At 42.9% G+C, this 22,762-nt stretch overlaps 1 protein-coding gene across 1 annotated transcript; it reads right to left on the bottom strand.

Moving 5' to 3' along the window:
* Positions 1-14,833: 14,833 nt before the first annotated feature.
* Positions 14,834-15,769, bottom strand: LOC136538764 (uncharacterized). Its single transcript, XM_066530721.1, has one exon. The coding sequence runs from the start codon at positions 15,672-15,674 to the stop codon at positions 15,129-15,131; it is 546 nt and encodes a 181-aa protein (XP_066386818.1). The 5' UTR covers positions 15,675-15,769; the 3' UTR covers positions 14,834-15,128.
* Between the last annotated feature and the right edge of the window lie 6,993 nt (positions 15,770-22,762).

A 22,762-nucleotide genomic window follows, 5' to 3' on the forward strand; every position in this document is an offset into this window, starting at 1 on the left:
GATAATGATACTGTACTAGACATAGTGCTGCTATCACTAAACTTAGTACTATACATAGTGCTGATATCAATATCACTATAGAAGTCTTCTGAAACACACTCATCAATTCCCTAGCCTTCTTCCTTTAGCAAGCACACAGGTTCACTATAAAAAGTCTTTGTTGTCATGGAATTCCATGATTTTCCCCATCAAGTTTGGTAGATATGGAATTTAGAAGTTGCCTACCACTACTACAGAATGGACTTGTTGTCCCGGACGGTAACAGCCTTTAGTCCCGGTTACCGCGCCGGGACAACGATCCCGGGACTAAAGGTGGAACCTTCAGTCCCGGGTCATCGAGCCGGGACTAAAGAGGGACCTTTAGTCCCGGTTGGTAACACCAACCGGGACTAAAGGCCCTCCAGCCGAGCGAACCTGGCGCATCCTTTAGTCCCGGTTGGTAACACCAACCGGGACTAACGGTTCACCCTTTAGTCCCGGTTGGTAACCCCAACCGGGACTAAAGGTTCCTTTTCTTTTTCTTTTTTTTGTTTAATTTGTTTTCAGTTCAGTTACACGTATTTGTTTAATATATAATATGTTTTTATGTACGTATTCTACGCTGCTAATATAAATACACGCATGCGTATAATTACATCTAATTCTCATCTTGAGCATTATTATATTCGAATAAAGTATGAAACTATATATATTATAGATATATATATGTATATATACAACACTTTCATAATCTTGTTCTCGAAAATAACGATATCAATAAACATTTAATTTACATCATTTATTCCTTAAGATCAAAGTAGAACTCGTCGTTGGGATTTAGCACTTTTTCTAGAAGATATCCTGCTATTGACTCTTGAACTGCTTTCAGATGGTCTTTTTGCATGACCCTTCGTTTCAACCATTCAGTCTTGCATTTGAAATAAAAGGAAAAGTATTAATACACATATATGTATATATATTCATTTAAAAATAAATAAAAATTGATATATACGTACTCTGAGGACATCTTCAGGAGTTCTTCTTATGTGCGCAGTGATAAATTCACAAACGTAGTATCCACACAAGTTATTACCTGGTTCCTGCCGCAAACACCACTGTACGAGAAGAAGATTATTCTCATTATCTCACACGTAAATTGAAGTACAATATAGTAATTAAACACGTGGGGAAGTGTATATAGTACAACTTACTGGTATTTCAACTACATTAAGTGATGCCTTGCAATCCTTACGATGTTGCCGAATAAACTCTTTCCAAACCCTGTGCGACCAATAATGTACGATCGTTAATAAATTATGGCAAAGTCTATTCAATAATAGTTGTGCGCGAGAGATCGAAATTACTCCTGGATAATGTCTATCATATCTTGGTATAGTGCCCGTTCTTTTCTCAACGAGTCAAAGATTAGTAACCGACTTGAGTTTAACTCAATGACAATGAGTATCCAGTGAAAACTGCATTGGTTTATACACACACGTACATGCATATAAGTTGTATTGATATTACATAAAATGTGTAGACTACATTATTATTAACACTTACTCAAAGTTGTACGGGAAAAGTATTGTTGTCTTGTCGTGCTGCTTCACGAAGAACATCATGATATTCTCATGTGCTTCAGATACCCATCGCTCCTTGACAATAATACCGGTTTTGAATACGATATAAGGATCAATGAAGCCAACACTGGTGTCTTGTATTCTTTGGAGCTCTGACATCTGGAATCTGTATATAAATATAAGTTACATGTGAGGATAATTATATACACGTACGCATGGAAGTGAGTTTATTAAATAAAAGTAAGAATCACTTACAAACAAAAGGAGCTAATGATTGATTTGTCCAGAGCGTCCATGTGGTATAGTTGATGCAATTCTTCGAAACTAATATGTAAGATGTCATCGCCACGGAAGTAATGATGGTCTCTAAATCTGACAAAGATCCACTGCTCACCCCTGCCACACGCCTGCATGTACCACTTGTTGAGCAAGTATATTTGCGTACCCAATTCATTCAGAGCCGCAGGGTTGTACAGACTTTTGCCATATTTATAAGTTTTCCAAGTATCAACTTCCAGGTTCTGGATTGGAGCTTTGCCCGTCAATTGATCCAAGGTTAAACCAGTATCTTGAAAAAAAGCATTAAGGGCTTGAACCGACACTTCTCCAGAGTTGTCTGGCCGATAGACTTCTATGTTGGAACCATATTGATTAGCAACAACAAGATTTTGCATTGGTTGCTTCTGTTGTCCGAGCTGTGGGACATCCTTCCCTGATGCTCTTTTCCTTTTCTTATCTGCATCATGTGACTTCACAAGGGAGCGGTCATAGTCTGATAGTGGCGAAGGCTTACGAAGTTCAATCATCTTTTTCTTGTGAGCATCGACCATCTGCCTCAGCACCTCTCGTGGTAGGTAAAAGTACGGCTTCTCCTTAAGCTTCGCTTGACTCTTCTTTTTGGTATCTATAAAAAAATCTTTCACTTTTTTGTCTTCTTCAGCTGCTATTTGCTCATCAGTTTTTTCAGAAAGTATTTCTTAAGAAATAACTCTTTTTCTCAGGGTCTTCTTTGCCGCCGGGACCTTAGACGTCTTTGTAGTGCGTCGCTGTGGAGGGGGTGGGGGCGGTGTTGGAGACCGGCGTGGAGGCGATGTGGCCGGTGTTGGTGGAGACCGGCGTGGAGGCGTTGGAGATCATTGTGGAGGCGGTGGGGCCGGTGTAGGAGTTGGAGATCGTCGTGGAGGCGATGGGGCCAGGTGTAGGAGTTGGCGATTGCCGTGGGGATGAAGTCGTCTCGCCCCCCGCGACGCTGTGATGAGATGGGGAATGAATGATTAGGCTAGGCTGGGGGGAGACCCTGCTACAAAAACAAGTTGTGTGTCAATTATTTTTTAAGCCAATAGAAAATTAATGGAAAATAATATTTCATTCACTTTCATTCGTACCTAGGGTGAGGTAGGGGAAGCGGTGGCGCCCCAGGAATGATGATGAAGCGTTTGCAGCCATTGAATAAATGTCTTTTCTGCTTCTCCTAGTGTCTTCTCCCCATCACCGCCTTCAATGTCAAGAGGAACATTGCTGTAACCTTTGAGCACTCTATCGACCGAGACGCTAGCATGTCCTAGGTTGAATAACTGACCCATGGATTCTTGGTGTCTTCGTTCGGTCTATTGGAGATACAACCCCGACAGCCACCATGATTGATGCATTATTACCATCTGGAATGTGCAGCTCACATGTTGTTAGAGGCTCGGTAATGTCATCAACAGGGAAGCGCAACCCAGCGTCGTCTTAAATAACTAGCAGCTCCGTAGAAGCACAACTACTTTTCATCTGACCAACGGGGCTAATGGTGACTCCCAGGCGTTGATTGCGATTGCATTTGACTCATTGCTAGCTGCACTTGCCTCTTGATCTCCTCCTGCATTCTTGCCTCAAGAGATTTTTCTCGTTCACGTGATTCAAGCAATGCTTGTCATGACTCGTCAACAAATTGCTCCAATGCACGGATTCGTTCTGCCTTCCTCATCCTTCTTTCTTTGGCGGCTTCTGTAGGTATCCTTGTCTGCTGAGAATGCGTGTAGCCACGGAACCGCCCCATAGCCTCTTGTTCGACCACCGTGTTCGGGATTCTCTAGTGCATATGTTAATTCATCCTTCTCTCTGTTGGGCTTGAAAACACCACTATCAGCTTCTTCCCTAGCACGAGCTAGTCTCTGTGTTGCTCTCTCAATTTTTTGGCCGAAAATTAGCTTGCCAGTGTCTAGGTCTAGGCTTCCCCCATGAGCGTAGAACCAATTCTTCGCGCGTTGAGGCCAGTTCTTCTCTATTGTTTCAGGTATGATTCCCTTGGCAGTAATCTCTGCTTCTAGGTTCTGCCACTTGGGAATAGCACTCTTATAACCACCTGATCCCATGCGATGATGGTATTGCTTCTGTCGGGCATTCTGCCGATTCCTCATCACACGTTCCTCACTGTCTTGGGATGTCTTGTATTCTATGAATGCATCCCAATGGGACTCCAACTTGACAAACGCCTTAGCATTGAAATTCGGCGTAGCATTCTTCAAGATAAACTTTTTATACAATGTCTTCTTCCAACTCTGGAACAATGTTGCCATCTTCTTCATTGTCCAATCCCTCACTAGCTCCTTCAAAGCATCATCTGCTTGTAATGTGAAATGTTGAGTGATATCACTCCAAGCTAGGTTCTTGTCACGATCAGATACAAAACTAACATTAGGAGTGGATATCTTCTGCTTCCATTCACGAGCACTAACTGGGATCCTATCCCTTACAACGAACCCACATTGATTGACATATGTCTGAGCATGTGGTCCCAATGGTTTGCCGGTGTCGGTGTCGAATTCTGAATATTATGAAACGGCCCTCTAATGGCTTTTTTGGCCCTCGGACTTTCCTACTTTTGTCGGTGGTTGATGTAGATCCAGAGACCGGCTACATGAGTACAAACACAACGATTAACAACAAATATACGTACGCATGCATCTATAAGAGATGATAGATAATCGAATATACCTCGCCAGTATTTTCTTGCGCGACAATTTGTTGATCTTCAACCACCGGCATATTCAGGATATCCTCATAATCAGCAAAGTACTGACTCGTGTCATCTACATCCACATTGGTGCCGGCGTTGATAATATCCGCCATTATGTCATCACTCAAGTTATCATTCGGAGCAGCCATTTGTATCTTCAAGATAACACATAGATAGAATTACTATGGTACATAATATAAGTACATGTGATAACATATATAGAATTACTAAATCCAATTAAATATAATAACACATAATATTTCATCAACATGGAAATAAGTACATGTATATATATACACATATAGAATGATACAATATATTTTCTCTCTCTCTCAACACATAGAAATAAGTGCATATGTCTATATCTCTAGATATGCATGTGATACACATAGAATGTCTCTCTAGATACAATTTTCTCTCTCTCAACACATGAAAATAAGTACATGTATATATACATATAGAAATAATTAAGTACATATGTATACATATAGAATCTATCTCTAGATATAATATATATAGAGAGATAGAATATATAATTACTAAATCCAATTAAATAAATCTAACATGAAATTAGATAAACTAGTAAGATAATACATTTTAATCTAACATATATCAAAAACTATAATAAAAAACTATCTAAAAAAACTATCTAAATAAAATACTAATTAAATTTTAATACATTTAAATCTAATATATCAAAAACTATCTAAAAATAACTAAAAAACTAACAATAAACTACATGTACTTATTTTAATCTAACATACAGCCGAGACTTTGTAAAAAAAAATCTAAAAAAAAAGCCGATCGAGAGCAGCAGATCATATCGAGTTCGATCGACGGAGGCCGTACGGCGTGGGCGCGCGGGAAGCGTCGGCGACGGATGGTGGGGTCGGGTGCGGCGGCGGAGACGGGATGCGGCGATGCAGGCCTGGAGAATGGCGCGGCCGGGCGGGGGTAGACGACGACTGGCGGCGCGGCAGAGACGAGCTCGACGACGGCGGATGGCGCGGCCAGGCGGGCGGCTGAGCGACGGAGGCGAGATCGAAGATGAACAGAACAGACGTTCGATATATATAGCCTGCGACCCTTTAGTCCCGGCTGGTAACACCAGCCGGGACTACAGGGCATTTAGTCCCGGCTGGTAATACCAACCGGGACTAAAGGTCCAACCCTTTAGTCCCGGTTGGTCTTACCAGCCGGGACTAAATGTCCTTTAGTCCCGGCTCGTGTTGCCAGCCGGGACTAAAGGTATTTTTTGGCGGGCACCGAAATTGCCGCCCACCCTTTAGTCCCGGTTCTTGGTCTGGGCCGGGACTGAAGCCCTGAAAAATTTGCCAACCCGCCAGCGTAATTGGAAAGGCCTGGGATTTTGTTTTTGTTTAATACTAGGTTAATCAATTAATTCCATAGCAACTTCAATACTTTGCAATATTTATTTTAAAAAATACTATTGATTAACTAATTATTTATTGTAAATAGGAAAATTTTGTAACCTAAAGTTTTTAATTTCTTTTATGAATATAGAATATAAATGTTACTAATACTAAGTATTTTGTTAATGCAAAAATATATTTCTAACTTAAAATTAATAAAACTAATATTATTCGATAGGAAATTTATTATCACATTATTGTAACGTCAATGTTTCAATTTTTTCTCGGTTTTTGACCAAAATTGACAGGAATTTTTTGTTGAACCTATAAAAATAGAGAAAATGTAGTATTTTGTGTTCTACAGCTTTCTCAAATGAAAAAATGGCCTATATAAGGATTGTATATATTGATGAGCTTAACAAACTCGGTATTCAAAACTTTTCAATTTGAGACAATCTAGGGTCCCGAAAACTAGTTTGTAGGCATCGAAATTTAAAAATCATAAATTTGAACCGTCCAAACTTTCTCAAATGGAAAGTTGATCAAAACAACAATTGTAGATCTTTTTGAGTTTAACAAACTTGGTATTCAAAACTTTTCAATTTGAAGTCATTTAGAGTTTATAATACTAGAGTCAAAGTGTTGTTTTTTTATTTGACCAAATTTGACTTGGTCAAACTTGCTCAAATGAGACACTAAATGACCTCAGATGAAAAAACTCTGAATACCAAGTTTGATCATCTCAGAAAGATCTACAATTGTTACATAGCTCATTTTCCCATTTGAGAAATTTTTATCAAACACTAGTCACAACTTCTTGAATCTCATATATACTTTCTAAAACTATGTCACACACTTGTGAAATTTGAACTACATTTTGTTCAAGCTTTCTCAAATGAAAAATGGCCTATATAAGGATTGTATATATTGATGAGCTTAACAAACTCATTATTCAAAACTTTTCAATTTGAGACAATCTAGGGTCCCGAAAACTAGTTTGTAGGCGTCGAAATTTAAAAATCACAAATTTGAACCGTACAAACTTTCTCAAATGGAAAGTTGACCAAAACAACAATTGTAGATCTTTTTGAGTTTAACAAACTTGGTATTCAAAACTTTTCAATTTGAAGTCATTTAGAGTTCATAATACTAGAGTCAAAGTCATAACATATTACATAATATCCGTCTCTAAAACATAATATATTAAACATGCATCGTTGTATCATGCGGGCACAACAGTGAATTTCTTCTTGACGTATGACCCTTGGTTATGATCTTGTCGTAACCATGGAGTGTCTTCATCATTTAACATGATGCTTGGATCTTTCTTCACTATGAAGGGTGGAATTCGGACATTTCTTTCGTAATCTTCTGACATGTCTGACTTGTCTTCAATTCCCACTATATTTATTTTCCCAGAAAGAATTATGTGGCGCTTTGGCTCATTGATCATTGAGTTGATGTCTTCGTTTTTTCCTCTCTTTGATTTTGTAGACATGTCTTTCACATAGAACACCTGACTCACATCGGCAGCAAGGACGAATGGTTCCTCTTTGTACCCAATATTGTTGAGGTCCACTGTTGTCATTCCATACTCTTTGTCGACTGTTACCCCTCCTCCGGTCAGCTTCACCCATTGGCACCGGAACAAAGGGACTTTAAAATTAGGTGCGTAGTCTAGTTCTCATATCTCTTCTATGCGGCCATAATATGTTTGTATATTCCCATTTGGATCTGTTCCATCTATGCGAACACCACTATTTTGATTGGTGCTCCTTTTATCTTGGGCAACTGTGTAAAATGTATTCCTATTTATCTCGTACCCTTGGTACGTGAGGATATGCCACGATGGCTGCCTAGCCAACAAATACAGTTGCTCATCAATATTGTCATCGCCTTGACATTCTTTTCGCAACCAACCACTGAAACTTTCCATGTGCTGACGCCTAATCCAAGCTTCAGTCTTCCCTAAAATTTGGATCGTAAGAACTCCTTATGTATCTCGATGTACGGATGCACCAATGACGAGTTCTGAAGAACTGTGTAGTGTGCTTTATTGAAATAATCGTCTTCCATGCCGATATATGTTTTCTTCCCTAAAGTTCCTTTACCACTGAGTCTCCCCTCGTGTCATGATTCGGGAACACCAATCGGGGCAAGGTCAGGAATAAAGTCAACACAGAACTCAATGACCTCCTCTGTTCCATAGCCCTGGGCGATGCTTCCTTCAGGCTTAGAACGGACTTTCACATATTTCTTCAAGACTCCCATAAACCTCTCGAAGGGGAACATGTTATGTAAGAACACAGGTCCAAGAATACTAATCTCCTTCACCAAATGAACTAGGATGTGTGTCATGATATTAAAGAAGGATGGAGGGAACACCAACTCAAAGCTGACAAGACATTGAACCACTATCATTCTGTAGAGTAGCTAGTTCCACTGGATTGATTGCCTTCTGAGAAATTGCATTGAGGAATGCACATAGCTTCACGGTGGCTAGACGTACATGTGGAGGTAGAATTCCTCTTAAAGCAACTGGAAGCAATTGCGTCATAAGCACGTGGCAGTCATGGGACTTTAAGTTTAGGAATTTCTTATCTGGCACATTTATTATACCCTTTATATTGGAGGAGAATCCCGATGGGACCTTGATGCTGCTTAGACATTCGAACATGTTGTCCCTCTCTTCTTTGCTAAGCGTGTAGCTAGCAGGACTTAAGTAATGACGTCCATCATCTGTCTTCTCTGGATGAAGATTGTCTCGTTCTTTCATGCCCTACAAGTCCTGGCGTGCTTCAAGTGAATCCTTTGGCTTCCCGTACACACCCATGAATCCTAACAGGTTCACACAAAGATTCTTTGTTAGGTGCATCATGTCGATTGCGTGGCGGACCTCTAGGACTTGCCAATAGGGTAGCTCCCAAAAGATGGACTTCTTCTTCCACATGGGTGCGTGTCCCTTAGCATCTTTGGGAACAGATTCACTGCCTTGTCCCTTTCCAAATACTACTTTCACATCCTTGACCATTGCGAGTACATCTTCCCCGGTTCGGTTATGAGGCTTCTTCCGATGGTCTGGCTTACCTTTAAAATGCTTCCCTTTCTTTCTTACTTGGTGATTCAATGGAAGGAATCGACGATGGCCAAGGTACATGACCTTTCGACATCTTTTCAAATATATACTGTCAAGGTCATCAAAATAATGTGTGCATGCATTATATCCTTTGTTTGTCTGACCTGAAAGATTACTTAAAGCAGGCCAATCATTGATTGTTACGAACAACATTGCTCATAGGTCAAAGTGTTCTTGTTTGTACTCATCCCAGACACGTACACCTGGTTTGTTCCATAAAACTAGAAGTTCTTCAACTAATGGCTTCAGATAGACATCAATATCATTGCCAGGTTGCCTCGGACCTTGGATGAGGATCGGCATCATAATGAACTTCCGCTTCATACATAACCATGGAGGAAGGTTGTAGATACATAGAGTAACTGGCCAAGTGCTATGACTAGTGCTCTGCTCTCCAAAAGGATTCATACCATCTGTACTTAAGGCGAACCTTAAGTTTCTAGCCTCATTTGCAAACTCTAGAAATTCCCTGTCTATCGCTCTCCACTGGGACCCATCAGTTGGGTGTCTCAGCATATTGTCTACCTTACGGTCTTCTTTATACCACCGCAACAACTTTGCATGGTCTTTATTTCTGAACAAACGTTTTAAGCGTGGTATTATAGGAGCATACCACATAACCTTGGTAGGGATTTTCTTTCTAGGACGTTGTTCACCCTCGACGTCACCAGGATCATCGCGCCTGATCTTATACCGCGATGCTTTACATACCGGGCATTCATCCAAATTCTCGTATTCATTGCCATGGTAGAGGATGCAGTCATTAGGACATGCATGTATCTTCTGGATTTTTAATCCCATGGGCAGACAACCTTTTTTGCTTCGTACGTAGTGGTGGGCAATTCATTTGGCTTCGGAAGCATCTTCTTTATGAGGTTCAATAAATTCCCAAATGCCTTGTCGGATATACCATTCTTTGCCTTCCATTATAGCAATTCCTAGTGTTGTACCCAGCTTTTTTTGCCCCTCTTCGGCCGTCGGGTATAGCAACTTCCTATGATCCTCAAGCATGCGCTCGAACTTAACTTTCTCTTTTTCACTTTCCCATTCTTGTTGTGCATCACGAATGGCATCGCCAAGAGCATCACCGAGATCATCTTCTACCGCTACCTCTTCTTCATCTCCCCCCATTGTAGTATCATCAAAGGCACCATACTGAGCAATAATGTCATCAATGTCTAAATCTTCTCCTTCACCTTCTTCCATCATGACCCCGCTTTCTCCATGCTTAGTCCAACATATATAGTTTGACATGAAACCTGACTTAAGCAAATGTGAATGAAGACTCATTGAGCTTGAATATTCCTTTAAATTCTTACATAGGGCACATGGACAGCACATGAAACCATCCCGCTTATTTGCCTCGGCCACACCTAAGAAATAGTGCAAGCCCTCAATAAAGTCTTGGGAGCGGCGATCGACATTGTACATCCAATGGCGTGACATAATCTGTATTACACGACAAATTATGAAAACCTTGAACATAATTTAGTATTTTATTACACAACATAAATGACACACACACGGTTGATTAATTAACTAAGTCTGGCTACAACGTAAGCAATCCCAACTATCACTAAACAAACTAAAACTACAATGCACTTCAGTAACATAATTATTTCGTGATCGTACGCAACTAAAACAGACAAATCATTCTTCTGTTGAATATCAATAAGCTTCTCCTGCTGGCTCACTGCCTCATCAGCAGCAGCCGCTACCTCAAGCGCACCCAAATTCTGCACGTATGTAGCATAATCTTCCTCCCAGTACCAACCATCGCATCCATTGCCCTCCCACTGTAATTAAAGCCAAAAAATATTTAGTAAAAAATATTCAAGAAAAGCAGGTCAATTAGCCATAAAGATAAAATGCGTAAGAAACTCACATCGCGATCCGGGCACTTGTAGAAAACACGGCCCTTGTTGGGTCCCTGTCTTTTGACTCGGTACTCCATCACAATCTTCTGCTTACACTTGCCGCAGATAATGAGAGGGAGTTCTGGCCTCAGTCGTTTCGCAACCGAACAAGAGGCCGATGTTCCGGTACCAGTTGTCATCTACTTTCTATACTTATTTTTGCAAACTAGTGTAAATTTCATATTTTCTAAAATGATATATTTAAACAAAACTAGTACGGATTTCACATGTTTCAATAAATAACCACCCGTACTAGTTGACCTTGCTTACGTGATCATCTCGGCCAGCATTTCTCCACCGGACGGCACCGTACTTGGCCAAGGAAGAGCTCCGATTCTACGAGAAAGGGAACACGGTCTTCCACGACCGTTGCAGCTCTCCCTCGTAGCATCAAAGTTCCTCCTTGACGTCCGTTACCGCTCGGCAGAGAACATGTTGGCCGAGCTGGACACGGTCCGCAAGTTCAACTAGTACGGATTTTCTATAATTTTCTAACTATTTACTAAGTTTTTCATTTCATGGAAAATTTAATTCTAAAAAAAGGCATGATTTCTAAGTAGTTCATTTCATGGAAAAAATAATTCTAAGTGACCTGCTCGATATCGGCGAGCTCGCGGACGTTTAGGTTGCCGAGGATAGTAACATTTGTAGATGACATTTGTAGGTCTGAAGTTATCAAATATCCATCAAATTATAGCTCAAAAACATGTTTCAATAAATAACCATCCGTACTAGTTGACCTTGCTTACGTGATCAACTCGGCGAGCATTTCTCCATCGGACGGCACCGTACTAGGCCAAGGAAGAGCTCCGATTCTACGAGAAAGGGAACACGGTCTTCCACAACCGTTGCCGCTCTCCCTCGTAGAATCAAAGCTCCTCCTTGACGTTCGTTACCGCTCGGCAGAGAACATGCTCGCCGACTTGAACACGGTCCGCAAGTTCAACTAGTACGGATTTTCTACAATTTTCTAAGTTTACATATAAAATCATAATAAAGTCCAACATATAAAGTTACACATGCATCTATATCGCAAAATGAGATAAGCTACTGATAAAACATAAGAGGATTAAGTTTGTTACCTCCAAAATCGAAGAGCAACACCAATGGAGGGGGAGAGAGCAAGAACAACAACAAGCTGAAAAACAGAGGCAGTGAGTTTGAATGGAATGGCTCGGGCTCGGGGAGGAAGAAATGAGCTGAATTATAGGCCGGGATTATTAGTCCCGGTTAGGGGTCCAAACCGGGACTAAAGATTAATCTTTATTCCCGGGGCATCACCCAAACCGGGACTAAAAGCTTTAGTCCCGGCTGGTAATACCAGCCGGGACTAAAGGCCCCTGCCCCGCGGACGACCATTGGGCAGGGACCTTTAGTCCCGGGGGCAAAAAATGCCGAGGCTAATGCCAAATTGGGACATCGTTCTAAAGTCTGTTCTCTAGTAGTGTACCATGCTCTGATCCTATTCTGTTCAGTTATTGGTCTATGTGATTTTGGCCATCACAATTATTAAACTAGTCCCTTAAAATAACTATAAAGATGTAGAGTGTTTCACCGACTTTCCAAATTGTTAAAGGACATAATTTTTCATCGTCTAGAAATCTAGCTATGAATTATCGAGGGTTTGTACTGTTTGCTGTCTTAAAAAACACTTAACTTGCCAATTACTATGTTCACAAAAAGCTTTCAAAGAGGTAGAAGCTCTGATAAAGGTAGCCAATGTGCCATTACTATATGCATATGAAGTTAGTATTATCAATGTTTCTTTTACCAACCAATTTAAACAATATTTTAACCTTGCTATATCAGACATGGGTTGATGACACTCTTCCTGAATTGTGTGTTCAGTAAATTAACTTGCATAGTTCACATTTCATGAATGTTTTGATCTGATATTGTTCTAGAATCCCTTCTTTTGTTTTGGTATCGCGGAAGGTTGAATCACCTTTTCCTGTATTTGATGAGAATCCTTATTTACAGGACCTTGGGAGAAGAAATGCCTTGCTGAATTAATCACTTTCTGTGGATCCGCCGTCACGTCAATGTGAACTTCGTATAATAATAGATTTGATATTGCTGTTATGTGCCATGCTGACTAAGAGGATTTGATATTGCAGCAATGTGAACTTTGCATAATATAGATGCGATAAGATATTCTTGTGACTATTAGGTGCTCAATGGATTTGATATTACTGTCATGCCAACTAAGAGGATTTGGGTGGAATTAAAATTGTGTATCTTGTATTGAATAATTTAAGGAAAATAGTAATAATATTAAACAATTGGAGATTCAAAGTTCATGGAGATGTTTTCTGTCAATTCTAACCAAGTTTCTTCATGTTGTGTGAGTTTGTATTTTGCTATTGGATAGGGCCAGATGTATGTAAAGATCGTGGATCAAGATTTTTTTTTTTTGTAAATTGTTATCAGAGACACGTATAGTCAAAGTTTTGTATCAAAGTTTTGTAAATTGTTATTAGAGACACACCTATAGTCAAAGTGTGCCATTGATGTCAAGTCATCATCAAAGACACATATAGCCAAAATGCATCACTATGTCAAGTCATATATTAGAGGTGCATTTTGGCTATACACATACACGTCTCCATTAAGTGACGTGTTTTGGCTACACGTTTCTGATGACTTGACATCGGTGACCTCACTATGTGTTCACACCAGAGACGTAATATAAGTGATGCGTTTTTCAGCGTCTCTGATGATTGTTTACCCGTGTCTCTAATCTGCAGTTCTGACGTAGTGGAGGAGCTACAAGTAGAGGATTTGGCGCGGGGGAGGCAACGCCTCCTGGCGAGGAGGGACAGTACCGCGGCCTAGTGTCGAGGACCGGTAGGTGGCAACACGTCCCGGTGAGGGGATGCTACGGGCAGAGGTGGCGAGACTCGACGAGGAGGAGCTGGTATGGGTGGGGGCGATTGGGAGAGCAGCGGTGTACGACCTCGGGTAGAGGTGGCCGGAGAGGCAGTCCATTATCATCAATCTTTTATATTGCATCCATTCAAAATTATAAAATGTTTTGGCTTTTCTAGATATATAGCTTTTGCTATACACTTAAATATACATTATATCTAAATACATACTATAAGCAATATATCTAAAATAGATAAAACTAAAATATCTTATAATTTACTTCTTAAGTTCTGAACCGTAAATTGTTATGATTTTTTTTAGATTTATAGCTTTTTCTATGTATCTAGATATATATTATGTCTAGATACATCATAATAAAAAAATGAATTGCTATTCTTCAGGCGCCTGATTTTTGTGTTCTTTTCGGACGATGATCGACAATCCTTGGATACGAAGCAAACGCTCCAGATTAGATCACGCACTATTCAGCTCCCCCGCTGCCGCCGCGCCGCCCACCAACCGCCGCCACCGCGCCGCCACCGCCCTCTCCTATTCCCAATCCCACGAATTCGTTGTCGAGCCCTCGCCCCAGCCACTAGCACTTCCCATCCAGATGTCCTACCCCGCCCCCTCGTCCGCTACCCGCCGCCTCGCTCGCTAGCGGCCAACCCGCCACCACAGCCCATCCAGCCGGCCGCCCTCAGGCCCCTCCTTTTTCTAAGGTCGCCGGAGACCTTAGAAAACCCGCCGCTGCCAGTCCACATCACGCCGGAGAGAAGGAAAACGCGCGCATGGAGGAGGAAATCGTGCGCGCGTCGCCTGAACGTTGCCCAAAAACCAGGCGACTGAAACATAGGAATTGTGTAAAAAAATATATGTATTGAGAAGCCAGACATGCAATTCGGAACGAAAAGAATAATTTTATATAGATTTGTTAGGTTCGCAGCTGGTCGTTTGCTCAACTACTCTCAACTCCGGCACCCATGGAGGCCCTGACAATTCCTTTCGTGCGTAAACATCACGCTTGCTCGATTATTCTTCCCGTGCGAATCAAACGCTGTAAACAGGCAACGACAGATACAAGCAATGATACGTTTTGAAAGAAAAAGAAAAAAATGACAAGCAATACAAACTCCCAAAGAAAGACGATACATGCATCTTCACGCGTGGGCACGCGCGAGATGCGTCGCGCAATCGTGCGTGCAAACCGCGCACAGAACTCGCACCGTACCACCCGGCACGACGACGACACGCGTGAGCTCGCGTAGTCGCGTCTCACTTGCTGGCGGCATCGTCGGCGGCTGCCTTGTCGTCGACGTTCTCCTTCTTCTCCTCCCCTTCGTTCTTGGGCTTAGCTTCCTCTTCCTCGTCCGGGAAGGCGGAGGCGGGGAACGAGCGGCCGATCCCGACGTTGGACTTGAAGTAGATCTTGTCGCGCTTCTCGCCGTCGAGGCTCATCTCGACAATGGGCACCCAGAGCATGACCTGCTTGCTGCGCACCCCGGTCATGCGCTTCATCCGCCCGTCCTCCACGTACGCGGTGACCTCGGCGTCGTAGCGCACCCGCGTGCCCGTGCCGCTGAAGTAGTGCTCGTAGGGGGCCTTCTGCCGCATCCACACGAACCCGGTCTCGCGCACCCACCCGCACTCCTCCAGCCCCCGCAGCGGCATCACGCCGCCGGGGAAGCCCAGCGACTTGAGCATCTCCTTGGAGTGCGCGAAGCAGGCCTCCGCGCCCGTGATGACCTCCGCGCCATCGCGCTCCTTGTTCTTGTTGCCGCCGGCCGCCGCGGTCGCCGTGGACACGGTGAGGGAAGCCATCGATCGCGTCGCGCTGCTACTGCTAGCTAGCGGGTGATTCGAGGGACGACGGCTCGATCGCTGGACCGTGCGTGGGCTTGGCTTGGAGGAGTGTGTTTTGCGTGGTGCAAGTGAGGGTTGCGGGAGGGGTGTTTTATACAGAATAGGAGTGAATACAGTAGGTGGTTGGCCGTTGAGCTACAGATACTGGTCAGTCAGATCGTTGGGGGTTGCTCTGTTATTAGCTGACCCACAAAGCGCAAGCTAGCAGACACGACATTTGGCGCCGACTGGGTGCACCTAAACGCCTACCACATGGAAGCCGGCTGTGTCCTCCACGGCCACGAGGACATGCTCACCGGACCTGACGATGGTTTCCCCAGGGTGTCTCTTTCGAGTTCGATTCGGCGCGTCATTATTTTTCTTTTCTGAAGCTACACAATCACTACAATCCAGTAGAACATGACTTCCTGAAGATCAAACGCCGTCTCCTCTACTTTCCTCAGTCCAAAAAAGAATATAATCCTAGGTTTCGACTAAATCAAATTTCTTAAATGGACATATTTATAGAAAAATATTATCAATATTTGCATCTCCAAGTAGATTTATTGTAAAATTATATTCTACAATTAATCCAACAATATGTCCTAAAAAGATGTGGTTATAGCATAGACCATGTTCGCTTATCTTATGAGCCGTACTTTTTCAGTGAATAAACAGTGTTTTTCTCTCACAATGCCAAACCAAAACGAATACTTGCGCCCTAGCACCTGTGCTGCTTGGTTACACGCTCGACGCGGCAATAGATATACATCTTTCGAAAACAACAACTGAGTTTCTTTGGACACTGTCACATTGCTCTGCGTCGTACGGGGAGATATCAGGACGCCGGCGTCCTGGAGTGCTTTTGTGCATGTTAAAAACATCTGAAGTGTGTGATGTCCGTAGTGATTTTCTCGATTCGGTATGTATGTTTATATTTTCTTAAATTTACTATACAATTTAACGATGATATTTTTTTCAGTTTAGATGATATGTACGTCGACTGTGCGATGTTCGTAGTGATTTTGTCAATTTTGAGATCTAACAATTTAGTTTTTCGAAGATGCTCGTAAAGATATGATTTATATATGTGTATTTTTATAAGTGAGTGTACGTGGCCATAGACGTATACATCAGTGTTGTGTAATTTGAAAAAAAGAAACACCTGATTCAAGGACTATCCTTTGATGCCAAGCTGCAGAACTAAATTCAGAGCGTGCCTGCAAGTTTCTGCTACAGCTCCCCAAGAAATTAATAAAAGACGTGTGACTAGTACCTGCCCCAACAACATTTCTAGTGCTATCCCAATATGATGAAACCCAATCAACCATTTCATGATCGAAGGAGCCATAAATACTTCATCAGAAAAGAAAGAGCCATCGATATTATAATTTCCAGTTCATCGCTCTCTCAGGATCTTTGGCAAGCTCCATTTCTGATTGGTATCATGCATCAAAGGTCCATATTCTTTACACCATAACATCATTTCGTAGCTATTACTCTCTCAAACTACCAATCCATGCATACGTGCAAGCTTTAAAATCCAAACTCTAAGCACATATGTAGGAGGAGCTAATACTACCAATTTGGGTTGGTGAAACTTGTCCATAATCTTTACACATGGTAATATGCTTGGGCAAGCAACATGAATCCAAAAAGATTTCATAAAATATCTTTGCGAAAAGGTTGTCATCAATTATAAAAAATGGAGAGATTGAAAGCCCTAGTTTGGTTTGGATAATTGATGAAACCTATGCACTAACCTTTGTCATGAGTTGTAATATGAGCTAGGTTGGTGCAATCTAAGTGAGGACCATGGTGGCACTCAAATGGTAATGTTGATCACATGAAATGATGAAGGGTGGCCACATGTGATGATGATCAAGTGCTCAACTTGGAAAAGAAGAAAGAGAAAAATAAAACCCTATAGAGATCAAGGCAAAGGTATAAATAGGCATTTTATTTTAAGTGATCAAGACACTATAGAGAGTGTGATCACATTTAGGGTAGATGACCATACTATTAAGAGGGGTTCTTAACTAGACAATTTGGTCATCTTGCCACTAGGTGTTGGACTTCATGCATTGCATTTAGGCCTAGTACACATCGGAGAGCAAGCGAAAATATTTATGGAAAATATTTTAAGAAATGCTAACTTGATTCTAATATGTTTTGAGAAAACACTTTGAGAGTTAGCATCGCTTGTGGGGAGTAGCTCGAGTTGACGTGGATCGAATCGTTCAAAAGTTTCCAACTCGGTGAGCTAGTGGAGATGCCTGGGTGGCACAGCCACCCTCTATCTGGTGGCACCGCCACCCCTAGGGCGGTTCCCACCTAGGCTCGGCAGAGAAGGGTAGAGAGCGGCTGGTTTGGGGTGGTCACCGGACACGCCGGTGTACACCGCCTCGGGTGCGGCGATGCACCGCCTAGTCACCGCCACTAGGTGTCCGGTGCCACCACCGTTTCCCTCCAGAGATGGGCACAGCAAGGGAGGTCACCGCCATGGTGATGGCGGTGCACCGCCATATTTTTCCAAAGAGGGACAGTTTCGGGGACTTGGCTGGGATGGCCACCGCCACCCCTAGGGCGGTGCCACCGCCATGCCATGTCTAGTGATGTGACCATTGAGGTACCGCCACCCCTAGGGGCGGTGTGCCACTGTCGTGTCCGGTGCCCCCGCGCAGATTGCTCCAAGGGGTACAACGGCTCTATTTGCATGTGTGGGTATAAACAGAGGGTGTGGCCGGCCTTGGCCACTCTCTTGGCACCTCATACACTTGTGCACACCCTTTGGAAGCTGAGCAACACACTCCACTCACTTGTTCACTTGATTTCACCATCTTGAGTGAGATTGGAGAGCCTCTTGTGCATTGCATTAAGTTGCATCATCTTGTGGCACTAGTTGGGTGATTTAGGTTGGTTGTGAGCTTGTTACTCTTGGTGTTTGCCGACACCTAGAGGGCCTAGTGATTGGAGGATCCTTGAGCAGAGTTGGTGATTGTCTTCGGCCTTGATCGGTTGCTTATGAGGGGTCTTGTGCCTTCCCCGTTGAAGTGACAAAGGCAACTCTAGTAAATTGCTCGTGTCATTGAGCTACCTCACTTGTGGGTAGGTTCTTGTGATGTCCAATTATATGGATGAGGTTCGTGCAACACCTCTTAGTTGCTGAACCACCAAGTGTTGGTCGACACAACGGGGGCTAGTGTGTCGGCAAGCACGTGAATCTCAAAAGAAAAATCTTGTGTCTTTTGTGTGATTGGATTTCTCCTTGTGATTGGATTGCCTTCATCTCATGATTGCTTCATTCCTCGATGTGGTGGTATAATCACCATACTCACTCTTTTATATTTCTTGCAAACTAGTTGTCAAGCTCTTTAGTGTAACTAGTTTTGAGAGCTTGTCTTGCTTGCTAGTTTAGTATCACCTAGTGGAACTCTTTAGTGTAGACTTGTTGAGAGCTCTTAGTGAGTAGTGACATAGCCATTGTTTGTGCCTAGTGATCATAGCAATTAGAATTATTGGATAGGTGGCTTGCAACCCTTGTAGAGCTAGAGCAAAATTGTATTTCACCATTTAGGTTACTAGCCACTTGCTCTAATGTGTTTGTAGAAAATTTTTATAGGCTATTCACCCCCCTCTAGCTATTTAGGACCTTTCAACCCCTTAATGGGCATTCATCCCCTCATGGGTTCTCTCTAGAATCAGAGAATCCAGCACCTTCTGACCCTTCGTTACCTAACCACGTGGTGGATGTAGAAGATGTGGTTCTGGTGCCCGATGCTCAATCCGCCCTGAATGAGGTTGGAGTATGCCCTGATGTTCACGCAGAATGTTGGTCTGATGATGGAGTTGCTACCCCTCAAGAGATCCCTTTGACCCAGAATCATCCAAGTAAGTGACGTAGTAACACTTTCGCTTTCGCTATTCTTCCTTCATTCCATTCCTTTGTCTCAATTCTATCCATATTCATGCTTTATATGCAGGAGACAATCCTAATAATGATGGTTGTGCTCCTGTGCCTCCATCAACCAATGTGGACCTAGGGTTTATAGCCTCTAACAGTGTGGATGTTAATGTTGCGGATGATGAGGAAACTTATGGCACAGCAAGAGCTGTTGATTCTAATGATGACCGCCCAGTTGCACCTTTGAGCAAACAAGAAATGGAGCTCATCAGGCATTTGTGTCCTGATCGTGATCCACTAGTTCATGAATTTAGCAACCTTAGTCATTCTCAACATGCTTATGGAGAAGGAAGAGATGGCGAGTTGCTAGAGGCTCCTGAGGTTGGTGACAGCATGGAAATTCAGAAGGGCATGGTCTTCAAGGACTTGCCCACCTTGATAAGGTGGCTACAGGAATATTCTGTGAGACGTAAAAGATCATTCAAGGTGAGGCACTCCTATGTGGAGCGCCATTACATAGTGGTGTGCAAGAATACAGATTGCAATTGGAGGGTCTGTGCTCGGAAATAGAAGACCATAGGTAAGTTCAAGATCACCAAAATTGTAGGTCCACACACTTGTGCCCAGAAAGATCTAAAACAGAAGCATCGACAGTTGACCTCTACCCTCATTGCCAGAAGGTTGTACACAACATTGAAGGGTCAGCCCAACTTGAAGGTTAGGACAATTATGGAGATGACTAAGGAGATATTTAAGTATGACATAAAGTATGGGAAAGCATGGAGGGCAAAGCAACGACCTTAGAAGATGATATATGGGGACTGGGAGGAGGGGTACGAGCAGTTGCCTACAATATTCAATGCAATGAAAGCAGCGAATTTAGGCATGCATTATGAGTACATCCCGAAGCTAAATGAATGAAAGGATGGGAGGCAGATATTCTTTCGTGCATTCTGGTGCTTTCCCCAGTGCGTTGAGACCTTCAGGCACTATCATCCAGTGTTATCCATTGATGGTACTTTTCTGCTTGTCAAGTACATGGGCACACTATTGGTAGCCATTTCCTGTGACGCAGACAACGCATTGGTTTCTTTGGCTTTTGCTTTGGTGGAGAGGGAGAACAAAGACAGTTAGGGATGGTTCTTGTGTCTTGTTTGGATACATGTCATTGGCCCTGGTAGGGAAGTTGGTGTCATATCTAATGGACACCAAGGCATACTCAGTGTTGTATAGGAGCAGATTCTGAGGTATGCACCTTTGCACCACCGTTGGTGCACTCAACACCTTGCTGAGAATTTACTTCAAAAGGATGGTACGAAGGACAACTTTCCTCTATTCGAGGAAGTTGCTCGCATGCTTGAGGTGTCGTTCTTTGAGGAGAAGTTGGAGCAGCTAAAAATGACAACAAATGGAGATGGTAGGCACTGGCTGAGAGGCTTGATGAGAGAACCTAAAAAATGGACAAGAGCCTACGACGATGGTGGATGGAGATACAAGTTTCAGACTAGCAACATGGTCGAGTCATTTAATAGTGTGCTTAAGGGTGTACGTGCCATGCCCGTCAATGCCATTGTATCATTCACCTTCTATAGGTTGGTTGCATGGTTTAATGAGAGACACACTCAAGCAATGGCACTACAGAGGAATAATCAAGCATGGGCACCTAAACCTACGAAGCATCTAGAGAAGGCAAAGGAAAGGGCTCTCACACATGATGTCGAATGTTTTGACCATAACACCGGCAAGTACCAAGTTAAGGAAAGGGGTGGTACAATGTCCGATGGTGAGATCTAGCCATCAAGGAGTTATATTGTGGCACTTAGTAATTTTTCATGCAGATGTGGGAGAACCAGACAGTACCACTTTCATTGTTCTCATTATGTTGCAACATCTCAGCATCGCAACTTTGCCTACGAGATCAAGATACCATGGGAGTTTAGTGTTGACAGCCTTGTACTTACTTGGCCTCCCTATTTTGAGCCTTACCTAGATGAGGGGCAGTGGCCACCTGTCGATGTTTCACCACCGATAGCCTGCCACGGGGGTACTCGGGGCAGTATGTTCGGGCTTCGGCGTATGCTGAACTCGATGGTTAACGCAAGAGACAGTCGATTTATCCTGGTTCAGGCCCTCGATCGTAGATCGAGTAATAACCTTACGTCCAGTCGGCGTTAGCCTTTGCGTTGGATTGATTGTGATATGTTGTATTGTACCATCGTCCTTCTTTCAGGAGCCCTGCCCTCCTTTATATAGTCAGGAGGCTAGAGTTCTAGTCGGTTTACAATGAGATTTCCTAATAGGATTACCTAATAGTTCTACTACTACGATTATATGGGAAGAATCCTGGTTGGACTAGATCTTCTCTCTCCCTTGCGGGGTATCCTGTGGGTCCCGCATCGACAAGCCCCCGAGCACTTCATGGTTGAGCTCTGAAAATCTCGCTTTGCTCCTTCAAGTTTTGTTGAGTAGGAACAAAATGTCATCCGAGTGTTTTCTGGAGTGAAACCTTGTAGCGCTTCTTGGGATGTTTGGGTGGTGAGTGCTTTTTGAAGAAAAAGTGCATCCATCTGGTTGTAGCCCCCGAGCCTCTTGCTATTTGGAACAAGGAGCTGGAGGATCTTGTCTTGAAGTTGCTCTGATTGTTCGTTGAAATTTTATCAAAAAGAACTCGAACATGGCTTGTTCTGGGTTCTTTTTGCCGTAATGTCTTGAAGTGGTCCGCGTTGAGGAAGCCTTTTGGTGACGTGCGCTTTTTCGAAGAAAAAGTGCACTCACTGAGTGTAGCCCCCGAGCCTCTTGCTATTTGGAACAAAAAGTTGGAGGGTCTTGATCCTTTATGTTGTTTGAAAATTTGTGTTCTGAAGTAGTCCCCGAGACTTGGATTATGTCATCATCCGAGTAGTTTTGCGGCACCTTTCCGAAGCGGCCCTTTAGTCTTGGATTAAACCATCATCCGAGTAGTTTTGCAGCAAGCAGCCTCCAAGCTTATGTCCGGGTTCTTTTTGGGTGGGTGCAAAAATTCTGGGGCTATGTATCCCGTAGCCCCGTGCTTTCTCCGAGTTCTTCTCTTTAGAAAAGAAGTCGGATGAAGAGTCTTGATGTGTCGTCATTGTAGTCTTGAGTTTCTTGTATTCTTGGTCCTTTGTCTTTGGTTCTGAGCCTC

The sequence above is a fragment of the Miscanthus floridulus genome, chromosome 2, assembly GCF_019320115.1.
Source record: "Miscanthus floridulus cultivar M001 chromosome 2, ASM1932011v1, whole genome shotgun sequence".
Classification (NCBI taxonomy): Eukaryota; Viridiplantae; Streptophyta; class Magnoliopsida; order Poales; family Poaceae; genus Miscanthus; species Miscanthus floridulus.

Bases quoted from the DNA above. Each gene is read 5' to 3' on its own strand.
- LOC136538764 (XM_066530721.1), bottom strand. From the start codon at position 15,674: ATGGCTTCCCTCACCGTGTCCACGGCGACCGCGGCGGCCGGCGGCAAC.